Here is a 27,012-nt window from a genome sequence, read left to right on the forward strand (position 1 = left end):
ACTATGTCTTTAAAACAACATAATTTGAAAAGTGGATGGGATATAGTAAAGATATTAAGAATTTTTCATATTGTCTTCACTCCACTTCTGTTGCTCCTTCTAAGACAAAAATGCCTAATCAGCTAGAACATATGTTTATCAATTCTACCTGCTAAATATGAATTAAAATCCTTCCTTTCCATTACTATTGTAATTCAACATCTCTCACCCAATCCTCAGCAGTACAATGTACTTTTCTCAAAATACTCTGTTCTTGCACATATTTCTGCCCTTCCATGTGCTATTCCGTTTATCTGGAGTGTCTGTCCTACTTCTTCTTCTGCTTTGGCTTCCCTTTGCCATAACTCCCTCCTCGCAACCTCCACTCCACCCCAGTCTTCTTTACCTGGATTTCCTGTGCTCGTTTCTCAACACTCAGCATAAGCTTCACTGTGTACCCCTCACCCCACCCACCATGACCCTCCTATGAAATTTTTTTTTTTTTTAAAGAAGATGTTGGGGGTAGGAGTTTATTAATTAATTTATTTATTTTTGCTGTGTTGTGTCTTCATTTCTGTGCGAGGGCTTTCTCTAGTTGTGGCAAGCGGGGGCCACTCTTCATCACGGTGCTCAGGCCTCTCACTATGGCGGCCTCTCTTGTTGCAGAGCACAGGCTCCAGACGCACAGGCTCAGTAGTTGTGGCTCACGGGCCTAGTTGCTCCGTGGCATGTGGGATCCTCCCAGACCAGGGCTCGAACCCATGTCCCCTGCATTAGCAGGCAGATTCTCAACCACTGCGCCACCAGGGAAGCCCTGAAATATTTTCTGACCTATGCAGTTCAGGAGGGTTTCCCTTCCAGGTCACTAACCATTCCCCACAGATCCTCAATGGTGAGTGGTGTATAAGTTTCATCAGGTCAGCAACTGTGATTTGTCCTTTAATTTATCCCCAGAACAATTTTCTCCATATCACTATTTTAATTTATAGTGTTTTCACCTTGTGAATGTTGAACAAATTTTCATTATCTGACTTTTAGCTTCAGGAGAGGTCACAATCGCCTATCCTTTGGATTATGAAGACGCACCCACCCCACATTCTTGGGTATTATATTTTAGTGTTTATGACAATGAACGACTGCATTCCACAACTGGAACACTCACAGTGATTCTACAAGATGTCAATGACAATCCACCTCAATGCACTCAGGATATTTACATGTAAGTTATTATAGCAAATTTGGTCTTCAGATTTTGGCATAGAGAGAAAAGAGAGAAAAATAAATGGGTAAACAATATACTATTCCTGGAATGAAGAAGAAGCCCTTCCTTCCATCTTTACTGTATTTTTAGCCAATTTGCAGCTTCTCTGATACAATTGGACCTGCTTTATTTTGTCTCAGAAACTTATAAAAATTAAAGCTAGAAATGACCCCAAAAGATGACATTTGTCTAGCCCCGTGCTTCCAGGAAGGTAAAACAACTATCACACTAAAAATTAAATATATGTATGGATAGTAAATTATAATTCATTTTTAAAATATTACTGGCATTAATTTAAAGACAGCGCTAAAGTCACATGCAAACTTTCAGCTTTTTAATTACATAGAAATTTTAAAATGAAGGCATGATAAGTTATTTCCATTATATAAAATGAGTACCAAATCTATAAGATTTCATTCACTGAAATACAGATTTCGTGATCCCTAGTACATTTTTTCCTTCAGAATACCTGATTGCTCAGAAAATTCTTAACCTAGTCTGGCAGTATTTTGGTAACATACTCTTTTTTGGTATTCTCATTACATATCTCATTCCAACAGTGTATGCAATAATCCACCCTTGAGGAAAACAATAGATATGTGGGCTTTATACCGTCAAGTAACAGAAGACAATCTAGATAGAACTAAAATCAACTACATGGAGTAGAACTTTGACAGTCCTGCAAGATGAACAAAAGAATCTCCTGCTTAATCAGAATTTTCACTTACATAGTAGAAACAATGTTTTATACAATGCTATAAAAGTGCTTTAGTGGTCACTCTTAAATAATGTATTGAAACCACTTAAAACAATATTTTAGAAATACTATTGCTGGCATATATTTGAAAACTTTGTAGAAACAAAACATAGTCTAAAATTCACATATGGAAATAGTGCCATTGCGCTACTGAACTTTGAAAATCAACTTTTAGTTTGTAAACTTTTTGCCAGAAATATATTTTACTAAAAAAACCAAGAGATGGAAAGAATAAACAATAATTCTGTAGACACTCCAACTGTAGTTTGCTTTCACTTCCTATTCTAGCTAGTACTTTACAGATTCTTACTGGAACAGTATTAGAATTTTTGGTTTCTAGAACATTCTTTCTGTTAACAAATTTGACAACTCACCTTTTATTCCACTATTTTTCTCAAACCTAATGTATTTTAAGTAATTAAAATTAGAAATATTCTTTTAAAACACACAAAAAATACAAACATAACTGTTTTTATTGGTCAGGATATTTAACAGTAGCTGCTGTAACACCAACAAAAAATTTTTTTAATCAATGACTAAACTCAATAAGCATTTCTTTGCCCCTTATGCAAAGGTAATGAAGCTTGGTTGGCTCTAGTGAGTGGCACTCCTCTCTCTATGCTGAGACTCAGGGGTCCTGGCTTATTGGATCTTCTGTCCTGGTCATATCGTTGCCTTTTACTTCCAACCACATATTTAATTACCTTGCCTAGACTGATACACAGCCTTTTCACTTATATTTCATTTGCCAGCACATCCTCCCCTCCCCTCCCGAGTCCCGCAGCCAACTGTAGAAGTTGTAGAAAAACTGGGATACAAGAGCGACATAAGAATATTGGTAAAAATTAACAGTTCCTGCCAACTTTTAAGCAAATTTAATAGACAGTAACAGGACTACTGCAGCTTGAGCTGTGCATACAGCAGATCAAAGCATTAGTTCCAGTCTAGTATTATTCAATAATTTAAGGAACCTCCTAAAAACAAGACAGTTTGAAATACCAAGAATACAAAGAAAATTATACTGCACAGAAAGCAAGAAGTCAAAGGTTTATTCTTTTCTCTAGTCTGTGTCTTTTTTTTTATTTTATTTTATTTTTTTTCTTTTTGCGGTATGCGGGCCTCTCACTGTTGTGGCCTCTCCCGTTGCGGAGCACAGGCTCCGGATGCGCAGGCCCAGCGGCCGTGGCTCACGGGCCCAGCTGCTCTGCGGCATATGGGATCCTCCCAGACCGGGGCACGAACCCGGATCCCCTGCATCGGCAGGCGGACTCTCAACCACTGCGCCACCAGGGAGGCCCTAGTCTGTGTCTTTTTAATTGTCATTTAACTTCTCTAGTCCTCAGTTTTCTAGTTTTTAAAATGGGGACAATAATAACTTATGTGCCTAAAGGCAAAAGTGTGGAGCAAGTAATTTCAGATCAGTTTCAGCTCTAGGATTTATAAATAAAAAATTGTGAAGTTGAGGTACTACTGCCATATTTCCAGTGATAATATATGCGTGTGTGTTACTAAATTTGCTGCTTATTAATCCAACATAATAGCAGCTCATTTTTCCTAGGCCTTATGGCAAGAATGCCAAATATTTTCTTAACTTTCACAAATTTTCAGCAATATTATAATTTTATTATTGGCAGAAGTAGTTATTTAAAATATGAGTATATTTTAAAACATATTTTAAATTAAATAAGATCATCTGCATAAATCTAAATTAACATGCTACAACACATTTTTCTCATATTTTCTTATTATAGAATTGAACTTCCTGAAAACATCCCAGTTGAAACTCTTTTAGTCTCTCTAACTGGTACAGATAAAGACAGAACTGTTCCCAATAACAATATAACTTACCATTTGATTATGGATACTTTTTCAAATGAAAACGTTACCCTCACCAACAATGAACTGAAAGTATTTTAAAGATTCTCTCTGACTGTGGCCCTGTGATTGACCTTAGAAAAATATTTTATTTTTATTATTATAAAATCTTTAATGAACTACAGTAGTTCAAATAGCTGATGGCAGAATTTGTTCCTGTATTTTCAACTGAACCTTAAACTGACAACAAAATATTTAGTTTAGAATGAATGCTGGAATGCAATTTTGATCTTGGGAACTGAACTAAGAAGGTTATAAATTTCCTAGAACAAATGGTCTGTGATAAAGTACTGGCTATTCCTTTGGACTGTGTTAAAGTAACCATAATTGCCATTAAGTAAGTATATTAAATAACTATTCTATAAAATAGAATATGCATACTTTATTACTGCATCTTGGAATATACAATAGCTTAAATATTTTACCAATTCAGTAAATCTAAACTTTATTTTTAACAATTTTTGAAACCAAAGTCAGTCTATAAGTTGCTATATTCACATATATTTAAATAGAATTGACAGGCTTGGTTAGGCATTGTGATCAACCAGGATTTGTGGGCAATGTGTGGATATCATTATGATAAGCAACTGCTCATCTGACCAATTGGCTAAGACATCAGACATAGTCTGAATAAGTAAGACATACATAAGTAAGAAGCAGTTTTTTGGCCTTGGATTTGACACAAGCCCTTGAAGTTGGACTCCTACCCAAGCCCCAAGCTGCATTTCATACTAACTCTAATGCCCTTACCACTTACTGCCTCACACTGTATAACAGAGGTACACAGAAACACTTTCATGACCTTAAAACACTACACTGTCTGTCAGCTCTGTCTTTTAGTCCTGCTGTTCACACTGTTCATACCACTAGAAAATGTTCCCCAGCATTTTGTTACCCAATTACCCACAAACTTTTGCACAGCCTTCATAACTTTGCTTAGATATTTCTTTTAAGAAACCATCCCTAATATTTCTTCTGCCTCTTGTCTGGATCACGTGATTCTCTTTGGGTTCTCACAGCATTTTGTATCTCTCCCACAAAAGCCCTTATCACATCTCTGTCTCCCCAAATAAACAGAGAAAGAAAAAAAAATCTGTTATGAAACTAGTGCCTGGCATATATTCAGTACTTTGTAGATATATGTTAATTAATGACTGAATTAATGAGTTATAAATGAATAAAATTAAACTGTGAAATAGGTTTGTAAGGCATTGATAGGATTTAGTAATAAATTACTCCCAAATACATCAGTACCACATTTTCACAATTCTTTGCAACTAGAAGCTATTGTTAATATGACCAGAATGTCAAAACAGATTCTTAGAAACTATATATACTAACTTGTACCTGATAATGATGAAAAATAATGCAATATCAAAAATATTCTTAATTAGGAATATTAAGATCATAGCATGGTATAACATTTCCTTGAATAAATAATAAATAAAATAAGCTCACCAAATATATGAATAAACAACAGATTGTTGCATTGGACCTGCTCTAATGTTGACAAAACCCATAAAACCTGCCACATACATTTCCTAGAAGCAAAATCATTGAATGAGAGTACCCATGATGGCTTTTCCAACATTTTCCTATAAATTATTGAATGTTATACTCACTGGTATATAGTATTCCTCCTTTTTCTTTTTTAAAACATTATTAGATTATTGGGATGAGAACAACAGGATTTTTTTCAAAAGGTGATTAAGCTCAGAAAGGGTTATTAAAATGGCAACATTCTTATCTCGCTAGAGCAGCCAAGCTAAGAGAAGCCAGTTTGCAGAAGAAAAGAAACTGACATAATTTTAATGCTTAGTGAGTAAAACCTTTATTAAGAGAACACAGAACTCGAATTTGGCTTTCCAACAATGTCTGAATTTTAAACTCACAAAGGGGCGTAATTAAGATACTAACTTTTAAAAAATAAAATTGATTTGTTCTAAGATGGCCATACATTTGCAGTGTATTATACTAATGGGAAAAAAAAAAGAGTCTTAGCATTCACTCAAAACTGGGATTTATAATAAGCATCAAGCGTTTTATGTTAAAATAATGAATAAAGCTCTAATAGACTAGTAGATACCATTAACTCTAAATTTATCTTAATTCATTGAAGAGTGACATCCACTGGGGTACTGGTGATAGCTATGTGATTTTAATGTTGAACAATGAATTACTATATAATGAATCCGAACTATTTCATATGTAATATATTTAATTTATTAATAAAATAAAAAATGGATGTTTATATTAGTATTGCTAATCACATATTTGAATAAGTCATTTTTCTTTAATGAGTATTGACCTGAAAAATCACCCCAATATATTTTATTAGTCAATGCATTTTTGATGACTATTTTATGATGTAATATTTGATACTTACAAGATAACATTTCTGCAAGGTATGACACATAGCATTACAATGAGCCCCTGAACACATCACCCCTCTTCAGAACTAGAACATTACTAACAGCTGTGCTACTACCCTTTCTCATCCCTCTACTTGGCCTTCAGAGGCAACCAATAACATGGTTTTGTATTTGTTATTGTTTGGGGGATTTTATAGTTTTATCATCTATGTACATATTCCTGGACAATATTGTTGGTTTGCTTAGCTCTTGAGCTTTAAAAAAGTGCTGTCATATTCTATTCAGTCTCCTGTGACTTAATTTTTTCATTTATGTTATGTCTCTAAGAGTCATCTATGTATGGCATCTATCTATCTAGCTGTCTTTTATCTGCCTACGTACCTAGTTGCTGTAAAGTTCCATTACATGCTTTGACATTCCATTGTGTGACTATAACCATTCTCTCACTGGGATTTGGATTTCCTTCTGGATTTCACTTAAGGTTGTAATGAACATTCCTGTATGTTTTTGCATGGTGCCTACATGCAACACATTCGCAAGGGTATCTACTTAAGCACAGAACTGCATTGTCATAATGTATGTAAATAGTCAGTTACATAAGGTGGTGCCAAGTTGTTTTCCAAAGTGGTTGCATCACATTATACTCTCACCAGCAATGTATAAGGATTTTTCTTGATCGATATCCTTCTCATAATAACTGGTACACTCACATAGTTTAACATGCTTTAGCCTGATTAGTAATGAGGTTGCACTTCTCTTAACATATTCATCAACTGTGTGAAAAAAAACATGCAATATTGGGGTTTCCTTTGCGTGATGCACATAAAGTATATATTTATTTGTTTTGTTTTTCTTATTGATTCGTATGATATATTCTGGAAAATATCTCATTTTCCCATAAATATTTTAACAAGTGGTCTTTCATATTTAAGTTTTCTAGACACAGGGGAACTAATTTGTGGTTTGGAGTGAAGTAGGGATTCCATTGATTTTTTTCACCACTTGTAATACCAACTCACAGTGATATTTCTACAGCGAACTACACTGCCATCTCTGACATAGATAGAATTTTTGTATATGTTTGTGTATCTGGTTATTTTCTTATTTTTGTTGTATTTCTTTTCAATGCTCAATTTATTTCTATTTTTCCATATTACTTTAATGCAACTATGGTGAGAAAAAGCATACAGTAAATTAACAGGAGCACTACCACTGTGGATTGTTAACTTCTTGACTGATAATCTGGTTCAGTGCCATCAGTGTTCTTCATGTCACCTCCCTTTATCTACTTAGAATATAGACTACAGAATTTTATCATTGAAAAGTAGTTTAGAGACCACCTAGTATTATAGTTTATTCCTGCAGAAACATTTTTTCCCATTTGACAATTCATTTACAGCCTTTGATTTCTATAATTCTTAGAACATTGTAGAATCCTAAGAAAACAATGCTATTCACCTATACTTTTCTGCACCAAATTATCACCTAGTTGCTCCACATAACTTTTCTCCCTAATAAGGGCTGGTTGTTTGTTGATGAAAATAGTTAATGTGAGTGTGGCTAAGGCACAAAAAGAACCTTAGAAGAACTGAAGACACAGCACACAATCGCATTCCTTCCACCCCTCTTGGTTGGCCTCAGACCTACCCTAGCAATGGCCACCCTGAGGACTGTGTGATTATGCATGAGCTGAGAAAGGGGAGACTCCTACCATCACCCTTTTTATTTAACATGAAAGATCCTGAATGCATCATGCCTGCCATGCACATCCCTCCCAGGAGAGTAAAGTGAAAGAACAAAAACATGAGACGCTTTGACCTCTCACGCACAGAGTGGATCTCAAATTCTGTTTTTGCATGATTTCAAAGCCTGTGATTTAAAACTTGCTTCTGAGAGATTATTCTTGCTAATACTAACTCATACCTAACTCACTTTTTAAAAGTGAAAATAAATTTATGACAACTACTTTTTACAAATCTTAATTATACATCAGAGCAGTTATTTATGAAGAGAATCATGAAATAGGAAGAATACAGTCTGTGGCAAATGAATCAGTGTGAACAAATGCATATCAAACATGGAACCCTAGTTTTGCTATTAGTATACTTTTACAATATGAGGTAATAATTACAAAGTGCCAGAATATATAGTAATATTATCTTAGCTTTTGCAATAAATGTATAGTTTTTATATTATAAAACTCTCCAGTATGGAAGCCATCAGCTACTTGTGCTTTTGAGCACTTTAAATGTGGCTTGTTGGAACTGAGATATGCTCCAAGAATGAAATAAGCAACGGATTTCAGAGAATTAGCACAAATGAATGTAAACATCCCATCAATATTTTTTGGTGTTGATTACAAGTTGAAATGATAGTATTTTGGACATATTTGATTAAATAAAATACTGTTAAAAATAATTTTACCTGTTTCTTCTAACTTTTTAAAAATGTGGCTACTAGAACCTTTTCAGACCAATGTCGAAAAGGAATGATGGGACGGGACATCCTTGCTTTGTTCCTGATCTTAGTGGGAAAGCTTTGAGTTTCTGGCCACTAGGTGTGGTGTTAGGTGTAGTTCTTTGTATATATTCTTTATCAAATTGAGGAAGTTCTCCTCTAATCCTGGTATACTGAGAGCTTTTATCTTGAATGGGTGCTGTATTTTGTCTGATCAGGTGGTTTTTCCTTTTTAGCCTGTTGATGTGATGGTAACGTGGCTTCTAAAAAACTTAAAATTACATATGTGGTTCACATTCCTACCAAATATATCCCTATTGAATAGCAATAGCATTGCTATAGGATATTATTTTCACTTATTTTTTTTACCAAATGTTTCACAAGTCTTAGTTTTAGGGTCATGTAACTGATAAAGTGAATGCTTAATTATTAGAAGTAACCATCAATGTGATATTTTTTATCTGGAAATTGGACCTACACATCTAGATTATGATAATGCTATTTTTGCAGGAATGCACTTCAAATATACATTACTTGTGAGAGTGTCTGAGGAAGGAAGTCCTGTACTCTCGAGTAAGAATTTACTAATTTGAAATATTAAAATGTTCTGAGTTATATAAAATAACAATTTAAGAAATTAATTATTAGAAGTTTATTGTATTTGTAAATATTCTGATGATCTGTTATAATAAAGTATAAAATTATTACTTATTTTAACTTATTTAGTGCATATGTACTGCTATTTAAAAAAAGAAAGTCCAAATGAAAATTGGAACATTTGGATAGAATGATGTCCAAATGCTATTACACCATGTTTCAGCTATTTAAAGGCAATGTCAAAGTTGAATTTTTCTGAAATAGTTGTTTTTTAAAAAATTTCTCAGGGAATTAATTTTGCATTAGAGAAAATACTGGTGTTCACATTCATAGTAAATTGCATTTCCTTCATATTTCTTTATTATATTGTCATGATGAAGTATTTTAATCATATTTCAACTAGAAAATAATGTCTGCTTTTGGAAACTATGATTTTTAATTCAGGATAGTACCATTATGCATAAACACATTATAAAATATGATTGTTTTGACAAGTACTCAAAATCAGTTAATAGAGTGTTTTAATCCTAAACTTATTTTCAAATGCTCTATAATCAAAAAGGTAATAAGTTAATAACAAAACAACAATATAGATGTATTTGTAAAATTTACACACTTAAAATATAAATATATTAGATGTTAATTAAAAAGTAAAGAAAAAAATGAGAATTATAGAAGACACATGATCACCTTAATTACATTTTTATGTACTTTCTTCTCCGTAGCACCTATTACAGTCATGATAAGGGTGAGTCACATAAATGAATTAAATCCAAGTGGAATTACATTGGCATTTACCTTCAGCTTACTTGAAAACAGTCCAGTTGATACCCTAGTTGGAAAAAGTACGTTTACAGATGGAGACTGGCCATTTAATAATATAAAATACAATATTGTTGGGGGTAATATAGGATCACCCCCCAAATTTTACATTGAACCAGACACATGTACTGTAAAAATGCTGATATCAATTAGTAACAAAAATAAAGAGCTCATATATACTCATTTAGAATTTATTTTATAGAGAAACAGTGCATATTGGAAAATGTTAAAAAACAACTTTCTCTTAAACTATGCAATGTTCACCTTGGTTTGTTAGCTGCATCCATAAATTCTTAGTTACTGCAGGAAAAGCACTGTATAGCTTTTTAAAAAGCACTTTGCTGTATAGATCTTCAGAAAGCCTATGCACATGTATTTCTTCCATATAAATGGTGTGTGAATTAATATCTACGATGATTTTGCTGATGGATTACATGCTGGGAGTATGAACATATAAACAAAATTGATTTGTATTAGTCCATTTCCATTTGTTATTATAGTGATTAGTTCATTCATATCGTTTATAATTTAGCATAAATTAAAAAATATTTAGTGATCCTGGGATAAGAGTTCTCCTTTCATTTTTGTGTCAGGAATGATAAAGCTATTGGGTTCAATGGACAAGGAATCTGAATCACTGTACAAGATAGCTGTGAGAATAACAGACTTGGATAATGATGCTGTCCCTGACCCCCTCAGACAGAGAAGTAGTACTGCTCAGGTGACTGTCAATGTTCTGGTAAGAATAAATCATTGCTTGTAATACTGTTATCCCTTAGGAGACATATTCAGTCCCCTCAGCATGGACCTAATTCAGAGAGTGACACGTGGGTTCAAAAACTGTAACACACGATGAAAAAATTGTCATTGTATAAAAACTAATCTGTGTGAATTCTGAATTTGATTGTCTCACACATCTGTACTTCCATGTAGAGTGCCTGATACCTAAAATTGTATGTAAAAAGTTGTTGCAAGAATCATTCTGTTGTTACACATACTTCCATAAACAAACAAACATCTATTCTAGAGTTTTAGGAGGTCACTCTGTTTGATACTTCAAAAAAAAAAAAAACCTGCTTCTCAGGCTTCCCTGGTGGCGCAGTGGTTGACAGTCCGCCTGCCGATGCAGGGGACACGGGTTCGTGTCCCGGTCTGGGAAGATCCCACATGCCGCGGAGCGGCTGGGCCCGTGAGCCATGGCCGCTGAGCCTGTGCGTCTGGAGCCTGTGCTCCGCAATGAGAGAGGCCACAACAGTGAGAGGCCCGCGTACCGCAAAACAAAACAAAAACAAAAAAACAAAAAACAAAAAAAACTGCTTCTCTGCTCATCTAGTTGCTCTAATCCCTCTCTGGTTTTCACTTAAGAAATATTTTAATATTTTCCCTAGTGAAGATTCTGAGAGATCAGGCGTAGAGGTTCACAAACATGAAGCACAGAGGCAAGAACTTCTAACTTATAAATAAATACTTTTTAAATATTCAAAGCAAAAACATATTTGACTTGGTTTGCTTAAGACTTACATCAACACAATTCTGTACACTACTTTTATTGGCAGAACTAAACAAAAGGAGAAATTCTCCTTTATAGATACTGCCAAATTTTCTTTATCTTATGAATTTATTTGTGCCCTTTCTTGATGCTTGAGAGCAGTAAAAATTCCAGCAGGGGACTCTATGAAGCAGGCAATGACTTCTAATAAAATGATTTAAAACCACAAACACCGTTCAGAGCCTATGCATACCCCTACATACTGGACACTTTCATATGTGTTCTTGGTGAGCTAAAATCCTTAGTGGAGCCCATGACTTAGTGTTACAATCCTCATTATAGGATCATCATGTCTGGAAAGCACAATAAACCAGGCCAAAAATCTTTGTGGAGAAAAATTTAATGAAGTGACTTGAGCGGTTTCAGCCACGACCCAGAGATGTCATAAGCTAATGAACCTGCTGTCTTTCTGCAAGCTTTCAATAATACAACTGCACTTTAAGTTACATTATAAGTTTCAGTAGATGTCTTTTGCATTTGCACTTCTATAACTGATTGTTTCCATTTTCATTTTGTTTGTGAGCTCCTATATTCAGATAGGTATAGAACAAAAGATCTTTGTTCTTCAGCTTTAAAAGCATTCACATTTCTTTCTCTTATGGAGCTAGAAGGATTTATTTAGGAATGAATACCTGATTTCTCGGGACTAGGAAAAAGGCTATACATTTCCCACCATCAGACGGTGTGGTAAACTTTTGCCTAAGACGTTGACATTGAATTCAAATACCGTTCCTCTAAAGATACTTCCAAACAAACTTTGGGTGGAAGGTATAAAAAATGTTTTATTCAGAAAACTAAACTGAGGCCAAAATTCCCTGTATGGTATAATTATTTTTTTATACTACAGTTTGTTCCAAGAAAGATTGAAGCTCATATAAAAAAATAAACACAATATAACAATACTGAAGTTAAAATTAGATGAATAAATCTAAATTTCATCTGTAAAAGCAAACAAGAAAAATTTGCATCTTTTATAAAATGAAGGATGAATATTATTATGTACTGAATGTTTTTATTCTACCAAATTCATATGTTATAGCCCTAATCCCCCGTGTGATGGTATTTGGAAATGAGGCCTTTTGGAGGTAAATAAGATTAGATGAGGTCATGAGGATGAGGCCCTGGTCTGATGAGATTAATTTCCTTATTAGAAGACATACCAGAAAGCTTATTTTCTCCCCCTGCCATGTAAGGACATGGTAAGGAGGTGACCATCTGCAAGCCAGGAAGAGTTCTCACCAGAAAATAAAACCTGCTTGTCTTTGATCTTAGACTTTCTAGCCTCTAGAACTTTGAGAAAATAAATTTCTACTCTTTATAAGCAACCCAGTCTATAGTATTTTGTTATGACAGCCCAAGCAGACTAAGACAAACACAATTTGTTTCAACAAACATAAAGATGTTAAAACTATAATATTAAAAGATATATTCCTAGTAAATAATAGATATTGGATATTCCTAGAAATAATAGCTAGATCAATGGAACATTCTAGGAAATCTAGGATCCAAGATATAAGATAGTAGGTTAATGACAAATTCTTAAATGAATTTATAACAGAATTTCAAATATTAATATCTTTAGTCAATAAGATTATAAGAAAAATACTATCTCAATAGGAATTACAAGTTTATATAAGAAAAAATTAGCAACTTTACTAGTAAACAGAGGAATGAAAATGAAAAAAAAAACCTAATTTATTTTTGTGTATTAAATTAGCTAAAAAAAAGAAAAAGTAGATGATAGTTTGTGTTGGCAATGACATAAGGAGTGGACAACTCATTTCTCTGGGAATTTAAATTAAACTGGCACAATTTTTCTGAAGGGTTTTTTGGCAATGCATATAAATTCACATTTTATGTGTGAAGAGGTTGATATTCACAGAGGTTAATTAACCAGCCTAGCATGGTTATCAAAAGCACAGTCAGTACTTAATTCTTTAATCACGAAACTCTTCCAGTATTCTTTTCAAAAGCATCAATACAAAGACTATTTATATTCCCAATTCCTGTAACGGAAAATTATGTCAAATCATAGCAAATATGTCATTTTCTAAACTGTATTTTTATTTGAAAATATGCCATGGATATATTTCCATGTCATTAAGTATTCTTCTTGCCATCATATCTATGTCATTTGTAAATTTCAATAGCAATAATTATAGTACAGAGAGCCTATCTTTGTTTTTAAACCAGTAACAAAAGGACAAGCAAAAACACTCCCAGTGCAACACTCAAAAATTTTGTATACAATCTCCTGCTATATCCTCCAAGATAAAATAGTTTCAAAATATATGTCAAAATGTTTTAGTGAGATGAATTTTATAGATGTTATCAGCTATTGCCAAATTCAAATTTGTTATTGTCAATTGACTAGTTGATCTGCAGTTCTTTTTTCTGGAATAATCATCTTTTTGGGTCATATGTTTCTAAGAGAACTCTTAAGTTATGATAATAAACTGCATTATGATGATAAACTGGTTTGTTGGAAAATGCCATATTCCATAGCAGCAAAAGTCGAAGAGACATGCTTTCACTTTGACAAAATCGGGCACCAAATTTTCAAACCATTTTAAAAAGAAGTGAAAAACGCATTTCATTTTCACTCTTTGGAGAATTATTATCTGTTTTACAAAAAGATAAGTCCTAAGCACCATGCCTCCCAAGGAAATTAGAAAATCTCTCTTGGCTACAGTCATTACCTAATGGCATCTATTCATCTACTGATGTCCATGCACTATAATGTGCTCCCAGGCTTCTGTATTTTGTTCTTAATTTAATGTGTCCCTTACTATATTCTGCATCTATTACTATTCTACATGTCCTTCAAATTCCAATATATTATTTCTATATGAAGCCTTACTTTTTAAATAAAATGAAAGTATTGTGTGAAATGATATGACAGGGCCTATACTCATACTTGGACTAATTTCTCTGCTCTCTAAAAGCTTGCAGCCTGGAGCAGTTATTCTTACACAGGGTGAATATGGCTCACTAAGGTACCAGCATGAAAGATGTTCCTTCCAGGATTGTGAGATTTACAGATTTGTTCAGAATGTAAATTATAGAAAATACAAATTAATCCATAAAAGAACAAATTGATGCTGCTTCCCGCTGCTGCTCAGTCCAGGAGTTCCCAAATCAGCAGGATTCCAATTTACACAATTTACAATTTATTTCCATTTTCACCTATAAGATAAAGTGAATACCCCAGAGAATCTCCTGACACAAAACGCCTTGAAATGTGTGATAAAATTTAACAAATAAGTCTCTAAAGTAGAAGACTGATCTCCAAAGTAATTAAGGGAAATTTCTGGGGGCAAAAAACTAAAGAGGCTAATAATCAAAGCTGCCAATTGTCTTGGGAACATCTTTTATTCTCTATAAAGAAAATGCTTGCATTTTCATAGCTACTTGGACAGGAAATAAAATTTGGGGACAAGGAAGTCAGGGAGTTGGAATCCCTTATAACAATGGGGCCTTTATAATGATAAAAAATGAAAGGACACTTTAATATACTGCCCCATGAAGTGGACAAGAAGGCTTGCCCATCTAGGCCTGGGCTCTGAACTAAGGGAAAAAACATGTCTCCTGAAATTCAAAGCAAATTTATTGTGTTTGAATTATACAAACTGCAAGGTATTGAAAAACTCAAGACTAGAACGTTAGAAAAAAGTGGTCCTGGATGTTTTTTTCAAGGAGTTCCTGGCAGAAATGGAATCAAAACTTCTCAGTAGAGGCCTAACCTCCACCCGAACTGCAACAAATTCTTATAGCTAAAACCTGGCTGAATATGAGCTCAGAATCTAAAATCTAAAACTCTTAGGAAAAAGGTCACAACATGCAGAGTACTAATTTCACCAGTGCACAGTATTTCATGCCCCATTCACTAGCTGTAAACTGGAATGACTAGGGCCTGGGTGAGAGGTACAGCTAGTGCACCTTGTGAGGTGACTCCAGGACCAGGACTGGTTTGCTTCCTTGTGTTGTGGAGTCTATTTCTGACTCAGGTACAGATGATGATATGACAATGCTATGGGTTTTTTTTTTTTTTTTTTTTTTTGTGGTACGCAGGCCTCTCACTGTTGTGGCCTCTCCCGTTGCAGAGCACAGGCTCCGGATGCGCAGGCTCAGCGGCCATGGCTCACGGGCCCAGCCGCTCCGCGGCATGTGGGATCTTCCCGGACCGGGGCACGAACCCGCGTCCCCTGCATCGGCAGGCGGACTCTCAACCACTGCGCCACCAGGGAAGCCCTATGGTTTTGTTTTATATTAGTTAGCTGCTAATTGTTATGTCAGCTACTAATTATTAACATACTGTAAAATATTTACTTCATACTAAATCTGCATAACAAATCTAGGTAATATTGGCAAATTTGGGGACGTCTTTTGTGGAAGGAACATACGTGGAAAATAACTATACTGGTTTTTTGTTTTGTGTTGTTTTTACTATATTATTAATAGATCGTTTATACAATGAAAATAGAATTCAGTAACTATAATGTTTACATGGCACCTGGTCTCAAATCACCAAGGCATTATGAACATTTTAACAAAGTAGACAGTAGTGAAAATTAGGTGCGGTCCTGATGTTTAGAAGGGCACTATTTTATTACAATGAAAGAAGCTGGAGGTCATTTAGTAATGTGCTGATTGAGAAGTTATTACAAGCATCCAACCAAGTTGCAGTTTTATGTGACAAGGAGCCTCATGTAGTACCTAAAAAGCTTCAAAAACATATTAGTAGACTAATATTAGAACATTGAAGAATGGTGCTGAGACTAGATGCACCAAAGAAGTTTCAACAGGTTTTCTTATCAAATGGTAATTTATAAGCCAGAACGTCATATCTGAAACAAATTTTTGAAAAGATAGAAAAACTTGTCCTTGTAGGTGGATATGACCTGCCTGAGTGGCTTCAGTCTGCTGTTAGTGCTGTGCTTTATGTCAATTAGAAAGTGAGCATAGAAGGAAGCCTGTCCAGTAACAAGGAATATAACTAAAAGGAAATGTGCCTTTATCTAGTCAGAATCAAAATTTTTGCAACAGTAACACTCAAGGTAAGTAAATGAGTATTCACAAATAACACTCCTGCTTGGATCTGAAGAGCAACAAACCAGGAATTTCTTTACTGATGTAAAAAAAAGTAGTGAAAACAATTTCCTAGCACGATCATACATTGTCTACTACACCATCGTGTACTCACTGACAAGAATTTGCATACAAATACTGAAGGCTGTTTTGTCTCATGCAAAGAGCATGATAAATTTCCTCAGAGGATAGATTCTAAATCATCACTGTCTCTTCTTTGTGATTCTTTTGAAGAAATTATTACCAAACACATTCCCTTTATTTCCAAACCAGAGTACAGTGGCTCTCCCATGGCCAGATGCTTACTTCATTTCTAGAACATGTAAACATATAAACCATTTTCTTTACCTCTAAAATATTAATAGTCAATCATTTATAGATTAATCTTTGTTCTTTCTTGAACATGGTTGTAAGAGTAGCCAAACTCTTAGAACTCATTCCGGTTCCAAAGGAACTAGAGGGAAATCCCTGGAGGTCCAGAGGTTAGGACTCGGCACTTTCACTGCCAGGGTCCTGGTTCCATCCCTGGTCAGGGAATTAAGATCCCACAAGCCGTGCGGCACAGCCAAAAAATAAATAAAATAAAGGAACTATAATGCAAGAGCATGGTAATGGCCACACTTAATTTATCTGGTTTTATAATAAACTGCCTATTGGGTAGGCAAATTTTACTAACTTTGCTTTCTAACAGAAAGGTGTTAGAAAACACAGAAATAACCACTTAAAATAACAAGGCATTACCAAGAGTTGATTGCCTCTCCATGGCTATTTTTCTCTTGGAGAGCTTTTGATGCCAAAGAAATAGATATTGGATCTATATATTTTTTTAACCTAAATGCCTATTAACCACAAGAGCCAGCAACTATATCCATACGGATTTAGAGATGACAGCATTGCCAAATATCTTTCATGCCATTGCACGCTGTTTAAGCTGTGTTTGTGACCTTGGGCATGGTTATTGAATCTCTTGGGCAGGTTACTAAAACCTCGTTTCCTCATCAAAATGACAATAAATATTGCCTACCCCAGAAGGCAGAGATGAGATTTTAAAAAGTGAGTACTTGTAAAGCACTGCCTGGTTCATAGTAAGCACCATATGAGTGTTTGGTAAATGAATAAAGTAGAAGTATTTCCACAACTGGGGGAGAAAATGGATGGAAATTGTTGTTCTATTGAGTCTACATACTTGATTAAGATTGGATTTTCATCATTTAATCATTAAAACAAAGGCCAGAAACTATTTAAATATGATGGATAGGCACTTCAAATGTTTTTATTTTTTGCAGATTATAGAATAATGCTACAGCATGAAATTCACTAAGCTTGCATATTTTTAAAAAGCATAATGCTTCTTGCATTGTTTATGTTATTATGAAACTGAAACTGTAAATCAATTTCTTTCATGTACTAAATATGGTATAGTTTAAAGAACTTTAAAATATAGCATAAAGAACTAACTTAATACAGATTTTATTTATAACATGGATGAGATCACACTTTGAGAAAAAAATTTTAAATAATGCAAGCTGAAGGAAACAAAAGAAAAAAAGCACTGTATTAGAGTTCTCCAGAGAAATATATATCTCTATATCTACCTATCTAGCCAGCTAGCTAGCTATCCACCCATTTCCTAGATAAAGAGATTTATTATAAGGAATTGGCTCGCATGATTATGGAGGCTGCAAGTCCCATGGTCTGTTGCCTGCAAGCTGGAGACTGAGGAAAGCTGGTGGTGTAGTTCCAATCTGAGTCTGAGGGTCTGAGAACCTGGAGCACCAATGGTGTAAGTCCCAGTGTGAGGGAAGGAGAAGAAAAATGTCCCAGCTCATCAGTCAGGCAAAGACAGCAATTTCTCCTCCTCTACCTTTTTGTTCTACTCAGGAGCTGTATGCATTGGAAGATGCCCACCCACATTGGGCAAGGCAATCTGCTTTACTCAGTCCCCCAATTTAAATGATAATCTCATCCAGGAACACGCTCTCAGACACACCCAGAAATAATGTTTAACCAAATATCTGGGCACCCCATGACCTAGTCAAGTTGACACTTAAATTAACCATCTCACACACACAGTTCTAGTAGATCTCTGAATTGAAAATTAATTGCTCTTTTCTCAGTGTTCCAAAGTCTTTTATATCTATATTTGGTCAATAAAATCTTTCTGGCTTACATTATAAAGATCATTTTTTAAATTCTATTAAGTTGTTAGGTCCTTGGATTCTGAATTCTTTCTTATGCAGCTTTTATTTCTAGGCATTAAGCATAGGATTTCCTTAATTATTTACTGAATATATATATGACTATAAATTCAATTGGAATTCTGAATAGGAAAAAAAAATTACAGCCTTAGTATTTACTGTCATTGAGTTTGAGAATTTGGGGGCTGGAGAAAACCTAAGAAGACCCTGATATCTCTTCTTCTCTCATTTTATACAAAAGAGACTTGCCTTATTGAAGTGGAAAAGCAATGTGATTATCAGTGGTTCCCTAAATGTGTAGATTTGAAGTTGGTAATGGCAGACACATTGCTTTGTGTTCACCAGATCCTGTTTTATTTTCTGGGTACAGAGGAAGACTACATTTTCTGGCTACTTTTCAGTGAGACTACAGCCATGTAACTAGAATGTGGGCTGAAGCCCTTTCCCACCCAAGTCTGGCCGTGGAAACTCCAGCACAGTTGTCCACTTTCCCTTTGCTACGTGATTTTCAAAGGCCATCTTTTAAGATGAAAACATTACAAGATGGAAGTCACTGCTTGAAAAAGAGCCTCCAAGAAGACCCACCTAACATGTTTGATTGTAACATAGGCAAGAATTAACCTTGTTCATTGTTAAGTAAATCAGATTTCATGTTTTAACTGTTACTGCAACATAATTTAGCCTATTGTGCCTTATGCAGAATTTTTCTGGATGACAGCTGGATTTTCCCAAATAGTTGGAATTCTCACAAATTTCTTTCCATCTCTATGTCCCTATGACTTTGAGAGTAACCAACAACCTTTTTATAACATCAAGACAAGCTTTCTTGCATGTGCTTATGGTTTTATTTAGGTTATAAGAGTACATAAACATTTACCTAAGGAACTTTTCCTTGAAAAAATTATCAATATAAAATTTTACCAGCTTATTTTCTGTAAAACTATATGCTTAACTAATTGTTTCCGAATTTTTCCAGTGTTAGTGAATGATAAAATAGAAAGAAACTCAGAAGTTTCTGGATAAAATTTAATAATTATTTATTTCAGCAATAATTATTTCAGCTTCAACAGTAATTTAAAAATATGCTTTGAAAATAACAAAAATTGAGGTGAAATATTTGTGCAATTATTATCTATGTTGGTATTTTTATTCCAATATTAAGTAATTTATGTGATCAACTTCTTGAGATAAACATTGTCTCTAATTTTTCCTCATCCTTTATATACTTTTACTGGAATACAATTTTCCTGGGGGTAATGACTCAATGTTATGCAAGATTTTATATATATATATATATATATATATATATATATATATATATATATATATACACACACATATGTACATATAACAGGAAACTGTGGTATCTGGGAAAACACAATTTTTTGAGAGAGAGAGAATTTGACAATTACTTTAAACAAAAGACATAAAGATGAACATAAAATGACATTTCCCGTCTTGCCAATTTAAAATTCTTCTCTAAGTATTACATGGGTAAGTGGGGGAGAAATAAATCACAGGACTTATTTCTTATAATATATTGTTTATGAGAAATGCAGTTTTTATTTAATTTAAATTTTAGCAAAATTGATAACAAGTAAGCATATATGACACATTTTTCAATGAAAACATGTATATTTATTGCCTTAAGAATTTTTATATTATTATTATTATTTTAGATACATTAACTTGAAAATGGCTTTAATTATTTAAAATTACATTGCAACCTTGGGGATGAGATTTATATTCTATATCAACCATTTCCTAATAATCTGTAAACATATCTGAAAATATAAGAAATATTCAATACGTGTATCCTATTAGATTTAAATACTGAATCTAATTGTTCACTGCTATTAGTTTTCTAGGACTGCCACAACCAAGTACCACAGACTAGGTGGTTTAAAGCAACAGAAGTATATTCTCTCACAATTTGGAGGCTAGAAGTTTGAAATCATGGTGTCCCCAGAGCCATGTTCTCCTGAATGCTCTAGGGGAAAAACTGTTCCATGCCTTTCTCTTAGCTTCTGCTGTCATTAACAATCCTTGCCGTTCCTTAGCTTGTAAGTGCATTTCTACAATGTATACCTTCATCCTAGTATACTATGTGTCTCTTCTCCGTGTTTCTTCTCCCCTTCTTATAATGATACCACACTGTATTATGTACCCACTCTACTCCAATATGACTTCATCTTAAGTTGATTATATCTGAAAAAGTCTATTTCCATAAATACATCAGATTCACAGATATCAGGGGAAAGGATTTGATCTTATCTTTTGGGGGCTGCACAATTCAATCCATAACAATCGCATATATCATCTAGGTCAATTCTATTTTGGAAAGGAAGTTTAAAATAGTAGATAGAACATGGCATTAGATACACCTGGTAGTAATCACCATTTTGCCTTTATAGACTATATACCTTAAGAGACTCTGTGGGTCTCACTTTCTTCACAAGGAACATGTGTTAACAATAGTACTCACCTAAAAGATTTGGGAATGATTATATCCAGAAGAGCACCTGGGACATAGTAAATGCAAAGTAAATTTCAGTGTCTATCTCTGTTTTGCTATTACTACAACTACTTGAGTTTTAAACAAATTTCATGGAATGGTTCCATATAGGGACTGAAATTCTCTCTAACTTATGTAATATAATGTTCATTTACCAAGTTACTATAATAAACATATGTTTTGGTGAAGGCTATTTGGAAAATTTGGACAGAATGCAATAACATTGATCAATTTAGAACTAAGCAAAATGTAAAATAGATAGATAGATGGATAGATAGATCAAGGTACATATAAGAAAATACAGAGCCAATAACATCAAAAAATTTTTTATCCTTTGCTCAAATTCTTGGGGTAGTTAATAGGTTAATATGCACTTTGAATCTCTGAGGGGGTTGGAAGTAATATTATATAGTAGTTCCCAAACTCATTTTCTATAGACCAAATTTTTATGGCATATCTATGTTCCTTAGAACATGCATTGGGAAATAATGTACACAGATAATAGATAATTGAGATTCAAATAAAAGCAAGAAATTTAAGTACAGTAATTGTGGCTTAAGTAATACAGATATTAGTGAACAATCTAACCTCTTAGACATTAACTTTTAATGCTAATACATTTAAAAAATTTATCTATTACAGTATTCAGTATGGCATTAGAGATTAGTTGTAGGAATTTTGCTGCTGAAATTATTTGCACTAAAACCTATGAACAAAATGCTTTGGTTGGAAGATTCTATATTGTCAAGATGTCAGTTCTTCCCAACTTTATCTATAGATTCAATGTAATCCCAGTAAAAATCCCAGCAAGTTATTTTATGAATATCAACAAAGTGATCCTAAAGTTTATATGCAGAGTTAAAAGGCTTAGAATAGCCAACACAATACTGAAGGAGAAGAACAATGTTTGAGGACTGACTCCACCGGACTTCAAGCCTTCTAATAAAGTTATAGTAAACAAGACAGTGGTGATAGTGGTGAAAGAAGAGACAAATAGATCATAGAAGAAAACAGAGAGCTCGGGAATAGACCTACATAAACAGATGAATTGGTCTTTGATAAAGGATAGAAGGCAATACAATGGAGCAAAGATAGTCTTGCAACAAACGGTACTGGAGCAACTGGACATCTACACGCAAAGAAATGAATCTAGATACAGGCCTTACACCTTTAATGAAAAGTAACTTAAAATGGATCTAAATATAAAACCTTAAACTCCAGAACTCCCAGTACATAATAAAGGAGAAAAGCTAGGTGACCTTGGGTATGGTAATGACTTTTTAGATATATCACAAGAGACATGATATATAGATAAGCTGGACTTAATTAAAATTAGAAATTTCTGAGCTTCCCTGGTGGCGCAGTGGTTGAGAATCTGCCTGCCAATTCAGGGGACACGGGTTCGAGCCCTGGTCTGGGAAGATCCCACATCCCGTGGCACAACTAGGCCCGTATGCCACAACTACTGAGCCTGCGCGTCTGGAGCTTGTGCTCCGCAACAAGAGAGGCCACGACAGTGAGGGGCCCGTGCACCGCGATGAAGAGTGGCCCCCGCTCGCTGCAACTAGAGAAAGCCCACGCACAGAAATGAACACCCAACACAGCCAAAAATAAATAAATAAATAAATTAATTAATTAATTTAAAAAAAGGAAAATTCTGTTCTGCAAAAGATGAAGGTAAGAGAATGAAAAGACAAGTTACAGACTGGGAGAGAATATTTGCAAAAGACATATCTGATAAAGAACTGTTATCAATATGTCCAAAAAACTCTTAAAACTCAACAATAAGAAAATAACCTGATTAAAAAATGGGCCAAAGACTGGAACAAACACCTCACCAAAGAAGATATACAGATTGCAAGCATATGAAAACATGTTCAACATCATACGTCATGAGGGAATTGCAAATTAAAACAACGAGATACTGCTACACACCTACTAGAATGGCCAAAATCCAAAACTCTGACCACAGCAAATACTGGCAAGCATGTGGAGCAATGGGAACTCTCATTCATTGCTGGTAGGAATGGAAAATGTACAACCACTTTGGAACACAGTTTGGTGGATTCTTAACAAAGCTTAAACATACTCTTACAATACAATTTAACAATCATACTCCTTGGTGTTTACATAAAGGAGCTGAAAACATATCTCCACACAAAAACCTGCAAATGGATGTTTATAGCAGCTTTATTCATAATTGTCAAAACCTGAAGCAACCAAGATATGCCTCAACAGGTGAATGGATAAAAAAGCTGTGGTATATCCAAATGATGGAATATTATTCAGCACTAAAAAGAAATGAGCGGTCAAGCCAAAAGACATGGAAAAAACTTAAATGCATATTACTGAGTGATAGAAACCAATCTGAAAAGGCTACATACCATATAATTCCAACTACATGACATTCTGGAAAAGGCAAAACTATAGATACAGGAAAATTGTCAGTGGTTGCTAAGGTTTATGGGGGAAGGAGAGATGAATAGACAGAGTACAGAGGATTTTTAGGGCAGGAAAAGTATTCTGTATGATATTACAATGAGGAATACTTATTATACGTTTGTCCATACCCATAAGATGTACAGCACTAAGAGCGAACCCTAATGTAAACTATGGACTTAGGGGATAATGATGTGTCCTCATATGTGCCTGGACTGTGGCAAATGTACAACTGTGACGCACGATGTCGACAGTGAGGGAGTTTTGCGTGTGCGGGTAAAGGGGTTATATGGGAACTCTCTGTACTTTGTGCTCTATTTTGCCATAAACCTAAACTTCTCTAAACCATAAAGTTTATTAATTTAAAACAAAAAAGGTGCTCACAGATCAAAGGGTGACTAACTTCCAAATAATAGTTGTAGTAACAATTGTTTTATCTTTTAAAATTATTGGGTTTTTTCCTCAAATAAGGGGAAAAAAACAAACACATGATGACTGTTGTGAGGATTCATGGCCTACAATGGAAAAATTAACCTAGGCTCTTTGTAAATCCTTATGAAAGAGGTCAAAGTTGGACACAGCATTTATGTAGTTTGTAAGAATTTATTTATTTGGGGTTTTTTTGTTTAACATTCATAAGCTCACTGATATGTTAGAGAGAAAGATCATACTTGCTCACAAGAGCCCATTGTTAGTGGCTCTTCCCTACTTTGCCTTCGGTAACGTCTTGCAGTAATACCAGTTACAGTGGGAGTATTTTCAAAGTATTCACACCATGGAATTGGGCAAATTCTATGAATCAGTTTTTGTCCTTTGGGGAGGAAAGTAGAGTTGGTTGTTAAATTGCAGGACACGTAAATTCTCTGAGGCCTCAGATTGACCACAACTTCTTTCTTGTCATTCCATTCCCAGTGTGTGGCACAGGCCCTGCCTCATTATTGGGGTTCAAAAAATATAGGTTGAATCGATGAAGCTATTTTGAAAATGATTTGCAATGATGTTATGACTGAAGCCAACTGAGAGAATTTAGTCACCAAAGGTGGAAGTTTAGTGAGAAATGAGGTTGAAATGAATTTGGTAAGGCATCTCTCTCTCAGATAGTAAGACAAAAAAGAATGCATTTTAAAATGAGAATCAAAATAGGATACAATATATTCATTGTATTGGAAGGCAGAGATATAAAAGGAAATCAAAAGTTTTACATGTTGAAGAGAGTGAGCCAAAGTCTTTATTTTTAGAAGAGTTCTGGGGCAAAAATCCAAAAGGTAGGAAATGGATTAGTAAATTGAGGTGCAGAAATAGAGGCAGGAAAGAGCACTCTTCGCTTTGGGGAACTTGTTCCCTTCAGACTTTGGTCTACTCCTACAGGTAGGTGCCTTGTTCCTTGCACAAAGTGCCAGCTTCTCTGGGCTATATGTGCCTAATCTGTGAAACAAGAATGGTGAACTAGAAGCTCATTTCCAGCTGGAAAGTTAAATGATTTGTGGCTCTTTGAAAAAATTAAAGGAGAGAGAGAAAAAAGATGATACTTGAGAGAGTAACAATGATTGTTTCCTTACGTATAAGAAAGTGGTCTAACCACGCTGGTAGACAGAAAGGAAAAGATCCAAGGTAGACAGTGGATAGACTGCTTACTTAAATGGGGAAGCTATTTATAGACTGGAATGGGAAAAGGAATACAAGTAGGGATATTAGTACTGCAAAATAATTTTTTAAAAATCATTAACCAGGAAATAATATTTCATTTATGAAATATTCAATATTAAATATTTCAATATTTCATTATCATTTTCAGGAAATAACAGTTAACATTTGTTAAGGATAATACAGGTGCTTTTCTAAATGCTTTGTATGTAATATATATTTTAATTCTCGCAAAAATCTAAAAGATAGGCAGTTTTTATTCCTATTTTACAAGGAACTTAAAGGTTCCTTACTCAGGAACCTGCCATGGATACAGGATTTAACCCAAAATTCTGAGTCCAGATTGTGTAGGCTGGTAGGCAGAAACCTATAACTAGAGACCTGTTTGGTAACTTATCTAAGTCTTTTACTACTCTGTCCTCTGTTTCCTTATTCAGCAAACAGGCACAATGTTTTCTTTCCCATCTAAATTCTAGGGCTATTTTGAAGTTTATTTGAGAAATTGTACTTTATGAAAGGCAAATTATGACAGATATGTAGCATATCTTTAATAAAAAAAGGACATGAGAATGCTTAGAGGATAAAACTTAAGCAGTCTAATCTTGAATGCCCTTGATTACTTCATTAATGTAGACAGGGTCATATACTAAAAAGGGAGAGACATAGTATTGGAGGCTTAAGAGGCATAAAAAAGATTTGGACAAGTTAATACTGGATAATCCCCAGTAGTTCTACTAGTTTACTCTAGTTTGATAATGGGAAATTTGCCAGACCATAACAAAGGAAATTCCAGATTATGATTTAGCAGATACTCTTATGTTGGCTTCAGTGCCATTTTGCTTTCTATTTAGTCTGTCAACATTCATACCATCTTCTATTAGTGTGTCAGACATACAATTGCACTCACTATGGAAACTGAGATTTCTCATGAGATTTTGAACATTAGGATGACAACAATGTTGGATACATACACCCACAAGAGTTTTTCTTTCTGAGTTTGCTTTTGTTTCCTTGGCTGAAATAAGAAAATGCAGAAATAAAGCCTGAGGGCTTTGGGGGGTTATTTTTGTTATTTGTTTGAACCTGAATACGAGTTTGCTTCTATTTTCAATGCTATTGTTGTTTAGTTCAAACTACTTTTCTTTTTACAATGCAGCTAACCTTAACAGCATAATGAAAGTATGAGTGGGAAACATTACTATTACTTTTTTTTTTTGTTATTTTGGCTCAAAGAATCTGAATGAAAAAAAAAAGGCAAAGGGAAAATTATGTCTATGCCCACCCACAACTGGAAACCCTCCCAAGTTTTTAAAGTAATTAAAGGCCATTCTCTGGCTGGAGGCTGTGTGTGTATAAACCCCAGAGATAACATAAAAATCGCCTTCCGGGCATCCTCTGAGACAGAGGATGTTCAATCAGATTCCAAGAACTCAAGAACATGTGTTTTACAAGAGAGAAA

At 34.5% G+C, this 27,012-nt stretch overlaps 1 protein-coding gene across 1 annotated transcript in view; it reads left to right on the top strand.

Annotated features, from left to right (window-relative positions):
* Nucleotides 1-27,012, top strand: part of LOC309810774 (cadherin-related family member 4-like) — a gene marked incomplete at its 5' end in the record, with an annotated part of 129,552 nt that overhangs the window by 71,134 nt on the left and 31,406 nt on the right. Inside the window, 5 exon segments of the mRNA XM_082632985.1 lie at nucleotides 1,018-1,198; nucleotides 3,749-3,905; nucleotides 9,169-9,274; nucleotides 10,024-10,272; nucleotides 10,714-10,859. Of these exon segments, the coding sequence (XP_082489111.1) occupies nucleotides 1,018-1,198; nucleotides 3,749-3,905; nucleotides 9,169-9,274; nucleotides 10,024-10,272; nucleotides 10,714-10,859 (839 nt within the window).

Source organism: Mesoplodon mirus, assembly GCF_964341445.2.
Source record: "Mesoplodon mirus genome assembly, chromosome: 9".
NCBI lineage: Eukaryota > Metazoa > Chordata > Mammalia > Artiodactyla > Ziphiidae > Mesoplodon > Mesoplodon mirus.